Raw genomic sequence first — 19,954 nt, 5'->3', positions numbered from 1 at the left:
GGTCCCATTAGGCAGTACAATTATCCAAACAACTTAAAACAAAAATGTTATAATAAAAAACAATGAATAAAATGACCAAAAGATTTAGATCATTCATGTATACAGGGAAATGTCTTCTAGTAAGTTAAAATGTTTATTGAGACCTAAATTAGGTTGGACATTTACTCAAGGGTACAGTGGGTCAGCAGTATAGGACACCAACTCAGAAACCTGCTTTATGCTAATAAGAGCTTGAGGGAACACCAACTTATTTACAGAGGATGAAGTTCAGAAAGAGACCTGGTCTCCTGTTGTATGAACCCCTGGAGGCTTCTCTTTCCCTGCCTGAAGGTACTCTCCCTCCGGGAAAATGGTAGGATGACCAGGAGTCTTAGGAGGGTTTCAATGTTACTAAAGCTCCTAATGTCTGATGCCTTCAGAGTGTCGAGCACAGTGGCTGGAAGATACCCAGACATGGGATCCAACCACTTCTCTCTCCAAGACTTCATCTCTGTTGGGAGTGAGACCAGGTCAGGCATGTCATCTTTGTACATGCGGAAAACGTGAGCATTTACACTGCTGTTTTCTAGCTTCGACATGGCGTAAGGCACAATCTCCAGGCACCTCAGGGTACTGAGGACCTTCTCTGTGAAGAACTCACTGACCTCAGCAATGGAGTGCTCTATCACCTTCTGACTCACCGCCATTTTGTAAAACTGACTCAGGGGTTCTAGCAGCGCAGAGTGCAACAACGTTATCTGCAGCTTGGAAGCTAAAGAGACAGCTTCCTTGAACCAAGCCTTGTGATGTGTGTCGATATCGCTCTTCAATTCATTGAGGGAAGTTAGGAGATCGGGCAAGCTATTCATAGCTAGCAACACATCTAGGGGTTTTCCTTGAAGAGATTGACTCAGCTTTTTGGTCGAGCTCAGGACATTCTTCAGCACGACAGCCGTGAAGATGAACTCAAAACGTCTGACTTTATCGAAGTAAAGCCGTGCTTGGCCACTCCCTAAGCTATTCTCCTCACTTTTCAGCTCATTCAAGCACAGCATGACTACCTCCAGGAGCTCTACCATCAAATCATGCATATCATGACTCTTCTCCCAGTTCTTAATAAGCTTGTCCCTAAGCTCATTACCCTTCCCCTCATCATGTTGGAATATGGCAATGATCACCTCTTCCAGTTTGATCTGTCGTTCTGCATCCTCTGTGAGCCACTGTAACATGTTTTCTACAGACACTGCACAGTCTGCTGCTGCCACTGCAGGAGATGACCTGGCTAGCCACACATTCAGAGACACAGCAGAGCTGACCATTTGCATGGCCAGGGGGTATTTCTGGGCTATTACAGCAGATACAGCCCTCATCCGAGACCCTACCTCACCAACACTTAGCAAAGCTTGCCCTCTACAGTACGCCATATTGAGCCCCCATTTCTCTGATAGGGCTGTTTCAATAGCATCAGCCAAGACAGCAGTGTCCTGGATGAACGGGATGAAAGCTACAGTCTCCTCGCATTGAGTGTCCTGTTTGTCCAAGTACCTGATGCACAGGGGGACATAGAGCTGTCCCTCAATCTCAACCTCCTGTTCCGTTATTATTGTAAAGAACTGTGAGTCCCAGAGTTCCTTAAGTATTTCCTCACGCACAGGTGGGTCATAGAAAGACATAGCCTGCCTCTGACCTACGACCCTGTCCTCTACCATTACGACGCCGCCCTGTGCCTGCCCCTGGGCCACGCCCTCCTGCGCCTGCCCCTGGGCCACGCCCTCCTGCGCCTGCCCCTGGGCCACGCCCTCCTGCGCCTGCCCCTGGGCCACGCCCTCCTGCGCCTGCCCCTGGGCCACGCCCTCCTGCGCCTGCCCCACGCCCTTCTGCGCCGCGCCCTCCTGCGCCACCAGCGCCGCGCCCACCTGCGCCACCAGCGCCGCGCCCTCCTGCGCCTGCGCCGCGCCCTCCTGCGCCACCAGCGCCGCGCCCACCTGCGCCACCAGCGCCGCGCCCTCCTGCGCCTGGTCCGCGCCCTCCTGCGCCGCGCCGCCCTCCGCCACCAGCGCCGCGCCGTCCTCCGCCACCAGCGCCGCGCCGTCCTCCGTCACCAGCGCGCCGCCGTCCTCCGTCACCAGCGCGCCGCCGTCCTCCGTCACCAGCGCGCCGCCGTCCTCCACCACCAGCGCGCCGCCGTCCTCCGCCACCAGCGCGCAGTCGTCCTCCGCCACCAGCGCGCCGTCGTCCTCCGCCACCAGCGCGCCGTCCTCCGCCATCAGCGCGCCGTCCTCCGCCATCAGCGCGCCGTCCTCCGCCATCAGCGCGCCGTCCTCCGCCATCAGCGCGCCGTCCTCCGCCATCAGCGCGCCGTCCTCTTGCAACTCTCCTGCAAGGGGTTGTTCTGCCGTATCAGCTTGGTGTTCCTCAACTGTCTGCTCATGTCTCTCATCAGGGTTTACATCAAAAGCTCTGAAATCTAAACACACACACAGTTAAATAAACACCCCTCTTTCCTTTATTTTCACTCTACTATTACATGGTTCATGTAGAATGTCATGATGAATCTTCATGATTTAAACATTCACTTACCACTTTCCAGCTTCAGACCTTTCATTTGTTTCTTCACCTAAATTACATAACAGAATTGAGTACATTTAAAACACATTTATTTGCTATGCATATCTCCTTTGGCAGGGGATAGGGGGGGGTGATCTTGCTGTATTGTTTACTGTTATTATCTGTCTGTTTGTAAAATGGACAATTCATGAATAAAATAATTGTATGCATATCTATACCAGGGATTTTCTGGATCAAAATGGGGCTTAGGTGGTGGCGTGGCCATGGGCCTGGCAAATGGTGTGGTCGATGACCGTAAATTTTAGGAGGCCCTCCTGTTGGCCGCAGTGACAAAATGTAGCCGTTTTAAAGCAAATGACATGCAATTCCACAAAAAAAGAGATTCAAACAAAACTAAATCTATGGGGGCCCCATGACAAATACTCCGGAGTTAAAAGTTTAGATTCCCCCTGACTGTCATGCTTTTATTTTGGTGATTTGTTCTCAAAGATGAACTTACTTCAAAATGTACAGGTCCATTATCGTTTCTACATACTTTATATCTGTGGTTTAATTTTACACAAAAATAATTAATCACCCCCCACCCCAAAGAAAAACAAATGTTTTGTGTGTGAGATAGATATATATACAGTGGGGCAAAAAAAGTATTTAGTTAGCCACCAATTGTGCAAGTTCTCCCACTTAAAAAGATGAGGCCTGTAAATTTCATCATGGGTACACTTCAACTATGACAGACAAAATGAGAAAAAAAATCCAGAAAATCACATTGTAGGATTTTTAATGAATTTATTTGCAAATTATGGTGGAAAATAAGTATTTGGTCACCTACAAACAAGCAAGATTTCTGGCTCTCACAGACCTGTAACTTCTTCTTTAAGAGGCTCCTCTGTCCTCCACTCATTACCTGTATTAATGGCACCTGTTTGAACTTGTTATCAGTATAAAAGACACTTGTCCACAACCTCAAACAGTCACACTCCAAACTCCACTATGGCCAAGACCAAAGAGCTGTTAAAGGACACCAGAAACAAAATTGTAGACCTACACCAGGCTGGGAAGACTGAATCTGCAATAGGTAAGCAGCTTGGTTTGAAGAAATCAACTGTGGGAGCAATTATTAGGAAATGGAAGACATACAAGACCACTGATAATCTCCCTCGATCTGGGGCTCCTCCACGCAAGATCTCACCCAGCGGGGTCAAAATGATCACAAGAACGGTGAGCAAAAATCCCAGAACCACAAGGGGGGGACCTAGTGAATGACCTGCAGAGAGCTGGGACCAAAGTAACAAAGCCTACCATCAGTAACACACTATGCCGCCAAGGACTCAAATCCTGCAGTGCCAGACGTGTCCCCCTGCTTAAGCCAGTACATGTCCAGGCCCGTCTGAAGTTTGCTAGAGAACATTTGGATGATCCAGAAGAAGATGGGGAGAATGTCATATGGTCAGATGAAACAAAAATATAACTTTTTGGTAAAAACTCAACTCGTCGTGTTTGGAGGACAAAGAACACCATACCTACTGTGAAGCATGGGGGTGGAAACATCATACGTTGGGTCTGTTTTTCTGCAAAGGGACCAGGACGACTGATCCGTGTAAAGGAAAGAATGAATGGGGCCATGTATCGTGAGATTTTGAGTGAAAACCTCCTTCCATCAACAAGGGCATTGAAGATGAAACGTGGATGGGTCTTTCAGCATGACAATGATCCCAAACACACCGCCCGGCAACGAAGGAGTGGCTTCGTAAGAAGCATTTCAAGGTCCTGGAGTGGCCAAGCCAGTCTCCAGATCTCAACCCCATAGAAAATCTTTGGAGGGAGTTGAAAGTCAGTGTTGCCCAGCAACAGCCCCAAAACATCACTGCTCTAGATGGGGTCTGCATGGAGGAATGGGCCAAAATACCAGCAACAGTGTGTGAAAACCCTGTGAAGACTTACAGAAAAAGTTTGACCTCTGCCATTGCCAACAAAGGGTATATAACAAAGTATTGAGATAAACTTGTTATTGACCAAATACTTATTTTCCACCATAATTTGCAAATAAATTCATTAAAAATCCTACAATGTGATTTTCTGGATTTTTTTCTTCTCATGTTGTCTGTCATAGTTGAAGTGTACCTATGATGAAAACTACAGGCCTCTCATTATTTTAAGTGGGAGAACTTTCGCAATTGGTGGCTGACTAAATACTTTTTTGCCCCACTGTGTGTGTGTGTGTGTGTGTGTGTGTGTGTGTGTGTGTATGTATATATATATATATATACAGTGAGCACCATAATGAAAGGATACAATGACAATGAAGTGCAGACTGTCGGCTTTAATTTAAGAGTATTTTCATAAATCGGCTGAACCGTTTAGAAATGACAGCACCTTTTGTACATGGTCCCCCCCCATTTTAAGGTACAAGTATTTGTTGAATTGGCTTCACAGATGTGTGTTGTTAGGCAGGTGTATTCATTTTTGTTGTTAGTGAATGAGCTGTTGACGAATAGTATTGATTATAGACTTTGCTATTGCCTTTGGAGGTTGTTGGGGTGTTACAACATGAGGAAGACAGCAGTGTCGATGCAAATGAAGCTGGCCGTAATAGGGCTCAGAAATTAAAATCAATCAATCAGGAACATTGCAAAAACCCTGGGCATGCCCAAGTCAACAGTTTGGTTCATCATTAACAAGAAAAAACAACCGGTGAACTCAATTATGTCAAAAGACCCGGTAGACTGAGGAAGAACACTGTGCTCTCTCTTTAGCCTCCAAACTCATTGGACGGCACTTCATCGTGCAACAAGACAATGACCCTAAACATAGTGCTAGAGCAACGAAGGGGTTTTTGATGGCCAAAAAGTGGAAAATCCTTGACTGGCCGAGTCAATCACCACATCTGAATCCAATTGAACATGCATTTTACATGCTGAAGAGGAGACTGAAGGCAATAAGTCCCAGGAACTGAAGATGGCTGCAGTACAGGCCTGGCAGAGCATCACCAAGGAAGATACCCAGCATCTGGTGATGTCGATGCATCGCATACTTCAAGCAGTCATTGCATGCAAAGTATATGCGACCAAATATTAACAATGAACACTTTATTCTACATTATGTTAAACTGTCCAATGCTTTTTGATGCCCGAAAATGCGGGGGACTATGTATACAAGCTTCTATGATTTCTAAATGGTTCATCCGATATGTATGAAAATACCCTCAAATTAAAGCTGATAGTCTGCACTTCACCCGAATTGTCATTGTATCCATTCAAACTCAAAGTGCTAGAGTACAGAACAAAAATAACAACAACAAAAAAGATCACTGTCCAATGAATTATGGTGCTCACTTTATATATCAAAAGTTTGGACACTCACTCATTTCAGGGTTTTTATTTATTTTTACTATTTTCTACATTGTAGAATAATAGTGAAGACATCAACACTATGAAATAGTACATCATGTAGTAACCACAAAAGTGAAACTATTCTTCAAAGTAGCCACCCTTTGCACACACCTGTCATTCTCTCAACCAGCTTCACCTGAAATGCTTTTCAACAGTCTTGAAGGAGTTCCCACATACGCTGAGCACTTGTTGGCTGCTTTTCCTTCACTCTGCGGTCTGACTCATCCCAAACCCTCTCAATTGGCTTGAGGTCAGGTCCTCTGATACAGCACTCCATCACTCTCCTTCTTGGTCAAATAGCCCTTACACAGACTGGAGGTGTGTTGGATCATTGCCCTGTTGAAAAACAAATGATATCCCATCTGGTTCACGCTTAGCGGGACTGGCGTATCGCTGCAGAATGCTGTGGTAGCAATGCTGGTTAAGTGTGCCTTGAATTCTAAATAAAATCACTGACAGTGTCACCAGCAAAGCAACCCCACACCATCACACCACCTCCTCCATGCTTCACGGTGGGAACCACACACGCAGAGATTACCCGTTCACCTAATCTCACAAAGACACAGCAGTTAGAAGTAAAAAATCTCACATTTGGACTCATCAGACCAGACCAAAAGGACAGATTTCCACCGGTCTAGTGTCCATTGCTCATGTTTCTTGGTCTTCTTATTGGTGTCCTTTAGTAGTGGTTTCGTTGCAGCAATTCGACCAAGAAGGCCTGATTCACAGTCTCCTCTGAACCGTTGATGTGGAGATGTATCTGTTACTTGAACTCTGTGAAGCATTTATTTGGGCTGCAATTTCTGAGGCTGGTAACTTACGAATATATCCTCTGCAGCAGAGGTAACTCTGGGTCTTCCTTTCCTGTGGCGGTCCTCATGAGAGCCAGTTTCATCATAGCACTTGATGGTTTTTGCAACTGCACTTGAAGAAACTTTCAAAGTTCTTGGCATTTTCAGGATTTACTGACCTTCATGTCTTAAGTAATGATGGAATGTTGTTTCTTTTTGCTTATTTGAGCTGTTCTTGCCATAATATGGACTTGGACTTTTACCAAATAGGGCTATCTTCTGTATTCCACCCCTACCTTGTCACAACAGAACGGATTGGCTCAAATGAATTAAGGAAAGAAATTCCACAAATTAACAAGGCACACCTGTTAATTGAAATGCATTCCAGGTGATTACCTCATGAAGCTGGTTGAGAGAATGCCAAGAGTGTGCAAAGCTGTCATCAAGGCAAAGGGTGGCTACTTTGAAGAATCTCAAATATAAAATATTTTGATTTGTTTAATACTTTTTTGGTTTCTATATGATTCCATGTGTGTTATTTCATAGTTTTGATCTCTTCACTATTATTCTACAATGTAGAAAATAGTGAAAATAAAGAAAAAAACCTGGAATGAGTAGGCGTGTCCAAGATTTTGACTGGTACTGAATATAGATTTTTTTTTTTACCGTTTGGACATAGGCGGCCCCCCCCAAAAAAACACTCAAGCGGCCCGTCCAAGACTTTTCTATGCAGACAAAAACCAGTGTATCAATAAAATCAGTCTTTAAAACATCAGCTTTTGGAATGCTAGAATGAGTATTGCTTTTAATTTACCTGCTCAAGACATGGGATGCTTTCTGGGTCAACTTCGATGCACTTCTCAATGACCTCCCTTAGTCTTTGAACAGTTGGGTAATGCATGAGAAGCATCACGGTGTCGGTTTTGCTGCCCTTGCAGACAGTGTTCTTCAGCAGAGCCCTCATGGAGTTCAGGGTGGTCTTCATCAGGTCCCACTCCATACTGACACTCGGTAGAACAGCCACCAGTCTGAGCAGCATTGTCACTGTGGGATGGCTTTGAGATTCTGGGTGAAGCAGTATCTCAGAGATAGAAGCTGGGGGTGACATGTCCTGATATTTCTCTTTCCACACTGTGGCCCAGTTACTGATATCCTGCTCTACTGTGTCAGGATCAGGGAGGTCAGACAGGTAGAGACTGTATAGCTTGTCTGTGGACTCTGCGCGGATTGGCTCTGAAATGGGCTGTGGATTGCAGGTGGGAAGAAGAGACAGGAGCTTCAAGGCTTTCAAATGACTGTCGGAGAAGTTGTACTTCATTTCGTCAATGAGGCAGCGCAGTACAGGAACACTAAAGTTGTCCCTGTAGTACACCTCTGGAGACTCATAAGAGTTAGCTTCCTCTGGGAAACATACTTGCTGAGGGGCCACCTTGGATGCTAGTTGGAATGCCTCTTCAAACCAAGGTGTGTGTACAGTGCTTATGTTCTCCAACATCTTGTTCAGTGTCTCTATGATTGGTACGATCTTCTCTACCTCACAGATGATGTCAGCAGGGTTACCACAGCGGAAAACAGTGCTGCAGTTTCGAAGAGGAGAACATGCGTTCTTCAGGATCACAAGTGTGACAACAAAATCCATCTCTCTCAAAGCAGTGGCGAGGACCTGTGCATGTAGCGACATAGTGCCCGTGGCGCTGGAACTAACTGAATCCAGGCAACTCAAGACTCCCTCCAATGTGTCGACTAGGAGATCAAAAAAGTCCTCCCTCTTCTTCCACCTGGAGCAACAGGTTTCTGGAATCTCCTCCAAGGCCTCCCGAGGTGTATTCAGTAACCCATCCACGGCCTGTGCTAGCTCTGCCTCCAGTTCAGGTGACTGGTCAAAGAACAGTAGAAGATCTTCCACAATTCCCAGCATCTTTGTGGCAGGTGGGCAGTGTACACTTCCTGCTAGCCAACAGGCAAGACCACAAGACTCACTGGGTGTGATGACAGACAGAGGATAGCTCTCGAGGAACTCCAAAGACATCTTCTTCAGGCTGTGACAACCTGAGCCCATGCGCATGAATGCTTGTCCACGACACTGACTCATCGGCAATCCCCAATCTTCGGTTATAGTTGCTGAAAGATTCTTGACTTGAACATCAACATCACAGGTTTCAAAAAATCGCAAAAAACCAATGAGCTCTACCTTGGGGGCGCATTCCCCAACATATCTGACAAAGACAGGCAGATAGCTCTTATTAGCAATTACAACAGGTTTATCTGTGATAAGAGAAAAGAAGGGGGACTCCTGTATTTCTAAGAGTATGACTTCCCTGATGGATTTTGTGAGAAGCTCTACCATTTCCTCCTCTCCTACGTTAAGCGTGAACTTGCCATCTCTTCCAAACCAGTGGCACAGGCCGAGATCCTGGATGAGAAGGACTTGATCTTCTTTGGAGAGTTCGGAGAGCTGGCACTTCTTTTTCCCTAGACGTGCAGCCAGTCTGAAAACCATTTCCAAACTCTGTCGATTATCTCCAGTGTGCCCATTCTCATCCACCGCTTTCATTTCCTGGTTCTCTTTCTTGTCAGAAGACTGATTCTCAAGGTCCTCTGTTCCATCTTTGCCATGATCAACTGAAAATATAAAAAGGTAAATTATTGAATTCAATTTACTCAGTTCAAGTTCTATAATTTTCTATCAGAGAGTTAATTTATTTAGTCACTTGACAAAACCTAGGTCCATCCATATTACCGACATACTAAATGGCAAGTGTTATTACATATTTAGTACCTTACAATTACATAGTCACATGGGGATTCATTGTAACAAATATTTTCTATAACATACCTTCCATGTTGGCTTCAGAGTTCTTCATCAGACTTTTGGATTCTTTATCCTAAAAAAAACAAAATAAAAAGACATTAAAAGGAAATCATTTATTTTAAAATGACAACATTTCAGTATAGGCTGCTCTGAAAGACTACATAGGTTTAACGTATTAGACAAAGTAATAATCATGGACATTTATTTCAACAGCAAAAACTTACCAAGCAGATGCCCTCTAAAGCCTGGGGAGTGACCTTCAAGCACTTAGTCACCATCCGGTCCAGATCTCTGCTGAAGTTGGTTCCCACCTGCAGCATGGCCAGACATGGGGACCTGTCCTTGGGGCTGGTGTTCCTCAGGTATTCCAGGAACATCTTGTGGCGCATCACTTCCCCACAGTTCTCCAGTACTGTGCTGGGTAGCACAGACATGATCCTCAGCAGTGTGTTGATGTTCCCAAAGTACTGCATGAGTGGCAGACGGAGAGTCTGAAAGATGGTGTCTGGGATGGTCACGGATGCAACTTTGGTCTTCCACTTCACCCTCCAGCAGCACAACTCAGTGAAGAAGTTGTCGGAATCAGGCAGATCACTGGCGTAGAGAGGAGGCTTTGACCTCAGGATCTCAAACATGTAACTCACAGTCACAGAGCAGGGAACCAGGGAGAGGAAGTTTAGGGCCTCCTTGTGGTCCTCAGAGAAATGATCCTTAACAGCATTGGTGAGGTTGTCCACTAGGGGCACACTTAGTGCATCTTTGTAATACAGAGCTGGTTTCATCATGCTATCCCTGGACGCAGAGGAATTATCAGGCACTTTTATCTGCACACCTAGACTCTGGGCGAGCGCACAAGCTTCATCAAACCAATTCTGGTGAAATACTTTGATGTTTGTTTTGACCCTGTTAAGAGTAGCCACTATACCACTGATCTGGCAGAGTTGGGATGCTGCGCTGAAATGATCCTTCTGGAGTCCTGCACTCAGTTCCCTGGTGAAGGACGAGGTGTTCTTCAGGGCTACCATGGGCACAATAAAATCAAAGTCCCTTATCAAACGCAGCAGTGCTCCAGCTTTTAGAGAGAATGAGGATTTCCACCTCTGTGGGTTGCTCTTGATTTTCTCCAAACATTCAACAAGGGGCTCCAGCATCTGCACAAAAACTTCATAGGAATCATGCTTCTCCTGCCAGACGGTACAGAACTTCCCCTGCAATTCTTGAACCTTTTCATAGCTTTCCCTAAGACCAAATGCAATGACATGATCCAGTTGTTTCTCAAGCATAGGCATGCTCCCAAAAAACATCAAAACCTCTTCAAAAACATCCAGGGCCCGTTTGACTGATGACACAGGGGTGGATTTTGACCACCATATGTTAAATGAGTAACAAGAGCAGTGTGTGCATATTGCAAGGGGGTACTTCTCTTGGATTTTGCAGGCAAACGCTTTCAGCTTGTAGGAGACATCACCAGATCCTAGGTAGGCCTGACCTCTGCAGTAACACAAATCGAGATGCCACTCTTTGGTGACAATTTCCAATATGCGCTCTGACATGGCATCACAGTCAAGATCCACATCCAGAAATCCCATGAGCTCCAATCGCATGACATCAAAACTGTCCACAAACCTGAGGAAGAGAGGAAGATGTTTTTTCTCCCCTAACTTCACAACGCGGTCGATGAACAGAGAAAAAAAGGAAGTGCCCACCTCCACAAGAATTCCCTCCCTGACAGCATCCTCGCATACTCTGAGAACTTCTTCCATCTCAGACTTCGACACATACTTCAATGAGTCTTCCACCTCGCCATCCTGTTCAGCAGAGGCCTCACCAGGCTGTCTGCTCTGGCTGTTATATGCAGCTGTCACAGCAACCTGCAGAGCAGATTTGAGTGCCTCCTTATTAGTTTCTGTGGCTGGGAGTTTCGGTTGCCCCACTCTCTCGGTCTCCATCTCAGAGGGTATGTCCTGTGGTTCTTCTTGTGTTTCTTGTACATTCTCTTTTAGAGTGTGATTCCCATCATTCTCAGAGACAGGTTCTGAAATAAAGCAGTGAAGAGCATGAGCCAAGAAGGAATAATTAATAAATGTTTTGATATTTACATAATACTGCAATAAATATTATACAATTATTATATTAATAATTGTACTTCCTTACCAGCGTCAGGCTGCATCTCTATTACCTCATCATCCTATGAACAGAAAATAAAAGCATTAGCAAAATAACGCTTTTGTTCAGTAACTGAAACCTACAAATGCAAATATTAGTAAGAAAACAAGTTAAGAAATATCCAACATCCACTTACAGTACTTTAATTTAGTTTAGTTTTTCAAATTATTTGAAATCTTCAGTTTATTTGATTGCGGCACAAAGACTTTAAAAACAACAAGAAGACAATAACTGTTATATTTAAATAAACTTACCATATGCAAAAACTGCAATATGTCAATATGCTTCTCCACATAGGACTCAACCATGTCTTCCACATTGAAGTGCACATCTTGATTGACATAGACAAATGCCATGTTGCACAGTCTCTTTTCCTCCGGTGTGGCTTTCAGGTAAGACTGGTACCGCTCCAGCACCATGTTGTACTGCCCATACACGTCTGCCTCTGCATTCACACAGGGGATGGTGCCCAAAACTCTCAGCAGGCTCTGCACATTTGGGTAAAATGCAATGTCTGGGATTTTCAATGTTGCAAACACTGTTGTGGGCAGGATCCTCCGCTTGCTAGCATGTCTCCACTTCACCTCCCAGCAACCAAGCTCATCGTAAAACGTGTCGGGCCGAGCGAGGTTGTTCAAGTTTGCGTCCGCCACTTTATCCCTGCGGATACTGAAATTGTGGTCAGCCATGTAAGACGGCACCAATGAGAGCCATCTCAGAATCCGTACCATCTCCGTGCTGAACACCCTCTTTACCTCCGCAACGAGGTACTGTAAGATCTGCCTGCTCAGAGTCTCTCTGTAGAAATCCTCCAGAGGGGTTTCAGTTGCAACTGCCTCGCCAGTCTCAGGTGAGCTCTCATCCGGCCTAGCAACCTCCACTCCCAGCTTCTTAGCCCTGCCCACTGCATCAGAAAACCACTTCCTGTGGAATATTGCGATCTCCTGCAGATGTTTGTTGACCAGCTTTAAGGCGTTGGAGATTGTGTACTGCAAGGTGCTGCTGATGCTGATGGCTCCCCTGAGACTCGGGTTGAGGATACTCACGCAACAGAGGGTATTCTTCAGAACTACCAGGGTGATAATGAAATTGAAGTTCTTCAGGATCGGCTTGAGCTTGGCCATCTGCTCACAAGTAGCGGTGTCGGCATTCGCAGCCGAGCACACCTCGTTGATGCAGGCGAGGAATGGTTCAAGAATGTCCAACATGGTCTGGAAGGCATCAACACCATACTCCCAGGTGTTCTGGGAAGCCTCTATGATCCTGTCCACTTCACCTTTAAGGTGGCTGTATGAAGACTTGATTTTCACCTCCAGTCTTTCCCAAAGATCTGGGGATCCTCTAATTATTTTGGCGACCTCCTCCACTGTGTTCACAACCTTCTGTATATAAGGTATGGGCATGGAGCGGATTAGCCACATGTTAAAGGCATATGGGTCACTAGGTGCTAGCACTACCTGAGGAAACTCCTGCAGAATCCTGCTGGTGAGATCCTTCATTTTCTGACATAAACCACCTGTGGTCAGGTAGGTAAGTCCTCGACAATGCTCCATCCGCAGCCCCCACTTATTCCGAATTTCTGAGAGGAGCATGTAAAACAGGCCCTCAGCATCTGCATAACAGGGCAGGAAACCCATGAGGTGTTTCTGGGGGAACCCTGCCACAGTGACAGACCTGATGAAAACTGGGATCTGATCTTTTCCCTCAATGTTTGTCACATCTTGAAGCAGGATGGAGAAAAAGCGTGCCAACCTCAAACTGTTCCGGATCTCCTCCCGCATGAGGTCCTCGCTGAACTGGAGGACTTCTTTCTGGTCGATTTTTTCAACACAGATGGGGTTGAGAGACTGTTGTCCTCTGTGGTCTCCCATCGGTTCATCTGTGTTGGGGTTTGCATCGTTCCCTATGCTGAATCCAGTGAAGGCAAGGGTTTCCTTAAAGTAGACTTTAAGGATTTCCTTTGCTTTGGAGTTAGCGACATCCTCTCTCTTTTGTTCCTCTTGCTGTAAATCACATGTTGCGCTATTCTCTCCTGGCTTATCTTTCACCTCAGATGGAGCATCATCTTCTGTAGTAAAGGAGAAAACATGGACAAGAAATTGAAAAAAAGTGTTTCTACAAATACCCTATCAAAAGGTGTACTTTCCTAACTTAACATAAAGCCTATGACAATACAGACCACATTACTATGCACTACTAGTTGCTACCCAATTACACGTAATTTCTGGTAGGAAAATAGATATAATTTTGCAGCGAGTGGCCAAATATGGAAATATTTTATTCTTATGGTAAAACAAACAACAAATGAGAAGAAATAGATTTACCAAACCAATCCCCTTTAGCTTTCTTCAAGGATGCAAGCTCTGCCTCAGCCTAAATGGATTAAAGACATACTTAGATGTAAACTGGAATTAATGCAATAGTATCAGATTATACACTTACTGAGATCAGGTTAGGATGACTATATTGGGTACAACATTCAGGGTCATGACCTTATAAGGGACACTATAAACCACTTGTGTGTTTTAAACGTGACAATACTTACAGGTTCTCTTATTCTTTTATTCCGGTTGTGGCCTGATGGATTGTTCAAATGGCTTGTAAAATCAAATCTGGTTGGAATAGCACCCTCTTTCAAGGATGTTCTTAAAGTGCTCTGGAAAAGAAACAAGCAAATAATTATAACAATTTCAATGCCACTCTTTTGCATGCCTGAGTAAGAACCTACAGGGAGCAGCATGACCTTCTAATACAGACCTACTAGTGGTCTTCAGATAGACCTAGTGCATTATGATTAAGCTAGTCCCAACAAAGGTCTATATGACTTACACATCACACAGTATGTGGGAAACCTATTCTACAATAGTTTTTGATTCCCCTAAGCATGTGACAAGACATTATTTCTAGTGTGCAAGATATTTTATTCTGAGAGCAATGTACATAATACAAGGTGCAGTGAAATTTGTCATTTTACAGGGTCAGCCATAGTATGACATAGCCTACATCCCAAACCCGGTCAATGGGTCTATTTGCTAATGCATAGATGAGTCACCACCTGAACAGGTCATCTGTAACTCAAGACTCCGCCCTATTCCTGAACAATATAACTGACTGAAAACGTAAAATTAATGTTTTTTTTTTTGCAATATACAGTGCGTTTGGAAAGTTTACGGACCCCTCAACTTTTTCCACATTCTGTTACGTTACTGCCGAATTCTAAAATAGATTCAATAGTTTCCCCCCCTCATCAATCCACACAAAATAACCCATAATAACAAATCAAAAACAGATTTTTTTTTAAATGTTACACATTTCTTAAGAATAAAAAAACTGAAATATCACATTTACATAAGAATTCAAACCCTTTACTCATTGCTTTGTTGAAGCACCTTGGGCAGCGGTTACATCCACGAGTCTTCTTGGGTATGACGCAACAAGCTTGGCAAACCTGTATTTGGGGAGTTTCTCCCATTACTGTGCAGATCCTCTCAAGCTCTGTCAGGTTAGATGGGGAGCGTCGCTGCACAGCTATTTTCAGGTCTCTCCAGAGATGTTCCTGACATGTGCCTTCTACTGCGGTAAAAGGCCTGATTGGTGGAGTGCTGCAGAGATGGGAGAATTTTCCAGAAGGACAACCATCTCCACAGAGGAACTCTGGAGCTGTCAGAGTGACCATCAGGTTCTTGGTCACCTCCCTGACCAAGGCCCTTCTCCCCGGATTGCTCAGTTTGGCCGGGCAGCCAGCTCTAGAAAGAGTCTTGGTGGTTCCAATCTTGTTCCATTTCAGAATGATGGAGGCCAGTGTTCTTGGTGACCATCAATGCAGCAGAAGTTTTTGGTAGCCTTCCCCAGATCTGTGCCTCAACACAATTCCTTCAACCTCATGGCTTGGTTTTTGCTCTGACACGCACGGTCAACTGTGGGACCTCATACAGTGGGGCAAAAAAGTATTTAGTCAGCCACCAATTGTGCAAGTTCTCCCACTTAAAAAGATGAGGCCTGTAATTTTCATCATAGGTACACTTCAACTATGACAGATAAAATGAGATAACTTCTTCTGTAACTTCTTCTTTAAGAGGCTCCTCTGTCCTCAACTCGTTACCTGTATTAATGGCACCTGTTTGAACTTATCAGTATAAAAGACACCTGTCCAAAACCTCAAACAGTCACACTCCAAACTCCACTATGGCCAAGACCAAAGAGCTGTTAAAGGACACCAGAAACAAAATTGTAGACCTGCACCAGGCTGGGAAGACTGAACTGCAATAGGTAAGCAGCTTGGTTTGAAGAAATCAACTGTGGTAGCAATTATTAGGAAATGGAAGACATACAAGACCACTGATAATCTCCCTCGATCTGGGGCTCCACGCAAGATCTCACCCCGTGGGGTCAAAATGATCACAAGAACGGTGAGCAAAAATCCCAGAACCACACGGGGGACCTAGTGAATGACCCGCAGAGAGCTGGGACCAAAGTAACAAAGCCTACCATCAGTAACACACTACGCCACCAGGGACTCAAATCCTGCAGTGCCAGACGTGTCCCCCTGCTTAAGCCAGTACATGTCCAGGCCCGTCTGAGGTTTGCTAGAGAGCATTTGGATGATCCAGAAGAAGATGGGGAGAATGTCATATGGTCAGATGAAACCAAAATATAACTTTTTGGTAAAACCTCAACTCGTCATGTTTGGAGGACAAAGAATGCTGAGTTGCATCCAAAGAACACCATACCTACTGTGAAGCATGGGGGTGGAAACATCATGCTTTGGGGCTGTTTTTCTGCAAAGGGACCAGGACGACTGATCCGTGTAAAGGAAAGAATGAATGGGGCCAAGTATCGTGAGATTTTGAGTGAAAACCTCCTTCCATCAGCAAGGGCATTGAAGATGAAACGTGGCTGGGTCTTTCAGCATGACAATGATCCAAAACACACTGCCCAGGCAACGAAGAAGTGGCTTCGTAAGAAGCATTTCAAGGTCCTGGAGTGGCCTAGCCAGTCTCCAGATCTCAACCACATAGAAAATCTTTGGAGGGAGTTGAAAGTCTGTGTTGCCCTGCAACAGCCCCAAAACATCACTGCTCTAGAGGAGATCTGCATGGAGGAATGGGCCAAAATACCAGCAACAGTGTGTGAAAACCTTGTGAAGACTTACAGAAAACATTTGACCTCTGTCATTGCCAACAAAGGGTATATAACAAAGTATTGAGATAAACTTTTGTAATTGACCAAATACTTATTTTCCACCATCATTTGCAAATAAATTCATTAAAAATCCTACAATGTGATTTTCTGGATTTTTTTCCTCTCATTTTGTCTGTCATAGTTGAAGTGTACCTATGATGAAAATTACAGGCCTCTCTCATCTTTTTAAGTGGGAGAACATGCGCAATTGGTGGCTGACTAAATACTTTTTTGCCCCACTGTATAGACAGGTGTGTGCCTTTCCAAATCATGTCCAATCAATTGTATTTACCACAAGTGGACTCCAATCAAGTTGTAGAAACCTCTCAAGGATGATCAATGGAAACAGGATGCACCTGAGCTCAATTTTGAGTCTCACAGCAGAGGGTCTGAATACTTATGTAAATAATGTATCCGTTTTAATTTTTAATACATTCGCAAACATTTCTAAAAACCTGTTTTCACTTTGTCATTATGGGGTACTGTGTGTAGATTGATGAAGGAAACATTTTTCATTAATCAATTTTAGAATAAGGCTGTAGCTTAACAAAATGTGGAAAAAGGGAAGGGGTCTGAATACTTTCAGGATGCACTGTAACTAGTGATGAGGGGGAAATCTATATTTACATATCACAATTTTATTTTGGACGATATTATATCAATACTTTGACTCCAGGCATCAATTTGTAAAAAACAAACAAACATAGGTTGCGTTAGTCAGTTGTACCTCCTATAGCTTGTTCTCCATCTTTAAAAAAAAGTGAGCCAATAACATGTTTTCAACACTTATTTCCATGACTGATCAAAACAAATTTTCTCATGCTCTCTCGTCTCTCTGCAGCAGACAGATATTGAGCAGAAGTTTTCCCCCCAAAATCTTAATCTGCTCAGAATTAAGATAGAATATATTCTGTTTGCATCAATATGTTTGCAAGATCAAATTGCAGGATCGAATTGCAATATATATAGAATTGGGAGCGTTGCAATATTACTCGTATAGGCACCTAAGTATCGTGATAATATATTATTGCTAGGTCCCTGGCAATTCTCAGCCCTTGATAACTGGTCTCTTCAGTAAATAATAATACTTACGTCACGACAAATCAAGGAAGGCTCAAAATGATTTGCACAAATTTGGAAGGAATTGTGTAACTCCTCAGGGGTTTTTGGCTCCAAGTCAGATCGATGACAATTATTTAACCATTGTTTACATCTGAAAGTAAAAATTCACAGGATTAGATTTCAAAACTGCAATAAGGATAGGCCTGCCCCCATGTTATAGACCGATGAAAAGGTCTATCTGCATATCACTAGCAAACCGTCCTGTGACTTTTTAGCGACATGGAAGGTAGGTCTACTACCGTAAACCACGGTAATGGATTTACACTGAGATGTATTTTTTTCACACAAAATGCCAAACAAAAACATTTATTTCAAAGTTAAACTAATCATACAACTCTATGAACAAGGCCTACTTTTAATAGAATTTACACAGACATGTTTACAAAAACGCATTACTGGAAGAACTGTGCAGATGCAAAGTTAGGTAACAGAATTTCGGGACATTCTCAGTTTTTTTCATGACCAAGTTTTCCCTCAAAAATCTTAAATCTGCTCAGAATTAAGATACAAATATGTCTGCAGATGGAATGAAGTGTCAGCTATTATATGAAACCTTTGGTTTGAGAAAAAAATATTTTGTTTATTGAACTACAGTAAGTGAAGTGGACCTACACCCAGTAACAGAATTGTGGTAATGAATTGTAGTGTAATTTGTTTAACACTGTTTTGGTTACTACATGATTCCATGTGTTATTTCATAGTTTTGAAATAATGTAATGTACAATGTAGAAAATAGTAAAAATAAAGAAAACCCCTTGAATGAGTAGTCGTCAAAGGGGAACCACTACTTCAAGGTCTCAGAGAAAGTGACTTCACCGATTGAAACGCTATTTAGCGCGCACCACCGCTAACTAGCTAGCGGTTTCACATCAGTTACATATATAAATAAATCTTTCTGAATGACAAAATATTACATCAATGTACCTCAAAATCGTTTTGATGGAGTGACTTAAAAAGTTGATGACACAGAAACAATTTTTTGTTGATCAAGGCCACTTGCATCCAGGGAAAGGGTTCAAAACAATTGTGACAAAGTGGTTTTCCCAAGTTACCTACGTTTTAAGGAAAGGAGAAATATTTGCTAGTGTCTGACATACGCTGGTGGCTTTGATTAAAGGGTCCTTTTACCGGTTTGTGTGTGTGAGTTTGCGGATTCTCTACAGGCCTATATGTTCATTAAGAACGTTTCCTAAAGTAGCCTGTCTGGACTGTCAATCCTTTGTCTTGATCACGTTGAAGGAGAGGTTGTTGTCCTGGCACCACACTGACAGGTATCTGACCTCATCCCTATAGGCTCTCATTGTTGTCGGTGATTAGGCCTTCCAGCATCGTGTCGTCTGCAAACTTAATGATGGTGTTGGAATCATGCTTGGCCACACAATCGAGGATGTACAGGAGGGGACTAAGCACACACCCCTGAGTGGCTCCCGTGTTGAGGATCAGCGTGGAGATGTGAAGTTGCCTACCCTTACCACCTGGGGGGTGGCCCGTCAGGAAGTCCAGGATCCAGTTGGAGAGGGAGGTGTTTAGTCCCAGGGTCTTTAGCTCAGTGATGAGCTTTGAGGGCACTATGGTGTTGAACGCTGAGCTGTAGTCAATGAACAGCACTTTCACATAGGTGTTCCTTTTGTTCAGGTGGGAAAGGGCAGTGTGGAGTGCAATTGAGATTGCGTCATCTGTGGCTCTTGAAGAGGGTTAAACCAAGGCCTCATACCTTTTAAAAGGTTAACAAATTGTGTTATGATTAACTTTAAGGTCTTCTCTTCTAGGAGATCTGTGTGTGTATTAACACCTGTTTGAGTGTTGTGCCCTTCAGACAATATCAGAAGGCGGAAACCTCCTACGTTCATACATACTCCTCCTGTCTGGGCCCCACCTGGCTATCTGAGGTTCTGAGAATACGACTGCTTTTCCGAGAACAAGGCTGCCGCAGGCCTGATGAAAAC

At 44.0% G+C, this 19,954-nt stretch overlaps 1 protein-coding gene across 1 annotated transcript in view; it reads right to left on the bottom strand.

Annotated features, from left to right (window-relative positions):
* Nucleotides 1-251: 251 nt before the first annotated feature.
* LOC112257822 overlaps nt 252-19,954 on the bottom strand; it is a 33,809-nt gene continuing 14,106 nt past the window's right edge. Inside the window, exons 5-14 of the mRNA XM_042327847.1 lie at nt 17,979-18,099; nt 14,251-14,361; nt 14,030-14,078; nt 11,960-13,773; nt 11,694-11,727; nt 9,764-11,574; nt 9,564-9,612; nt 7,542-9,349; nt 2,560-2,596; nt 252-2,446 (exon numbers count right to left, since the gene is read on the bottom strand). Of these exons, the coding sequence (XP_042183781.1) occupies nt 252-2,446; nt 2,560-2,596; nt 7,542-9,349; nt 9,564-9,612; nt 9,764-11,574; nt 11,694-11,727; nt 11,960-13,773; nt 14,030-14,078; nt 14,251-14,361; nt 17,979-18,099 (8,029 nt within the window). The remainder of the gene's footprint in view (nt 2,447-2,559; nt 2,597-7,541; nt 9,350-9,563; nt 9,613-9,763; nt 11,575-11,693; nt 11,728-11,959; nt 13,774-14,029; nt 14,079-14,250; nt 14,362-17,978; nt 18,100-19,954) is intronic.

This window comes from Oncorhynchus tshawytscha, linkage group LG09 (genome assembly GCF_018296145.1).
Source record: "Oncorhynchus tshawytscha isolate Ot180627B linkage group LG09, Otsh_v2.0, whole genome shotgun sequence".
In the NCBI taxonomy this organism is placed as follows: Eukaryota; Metazoa; Chordata; class Actinopteri; order Salmoniformes; family Salmonidae; genus Oncorhynchus; species Oncorhynchus tshawytscha.
This window is presented reverse-complemented; position numbering and strand designations above follow the sequence as displayed.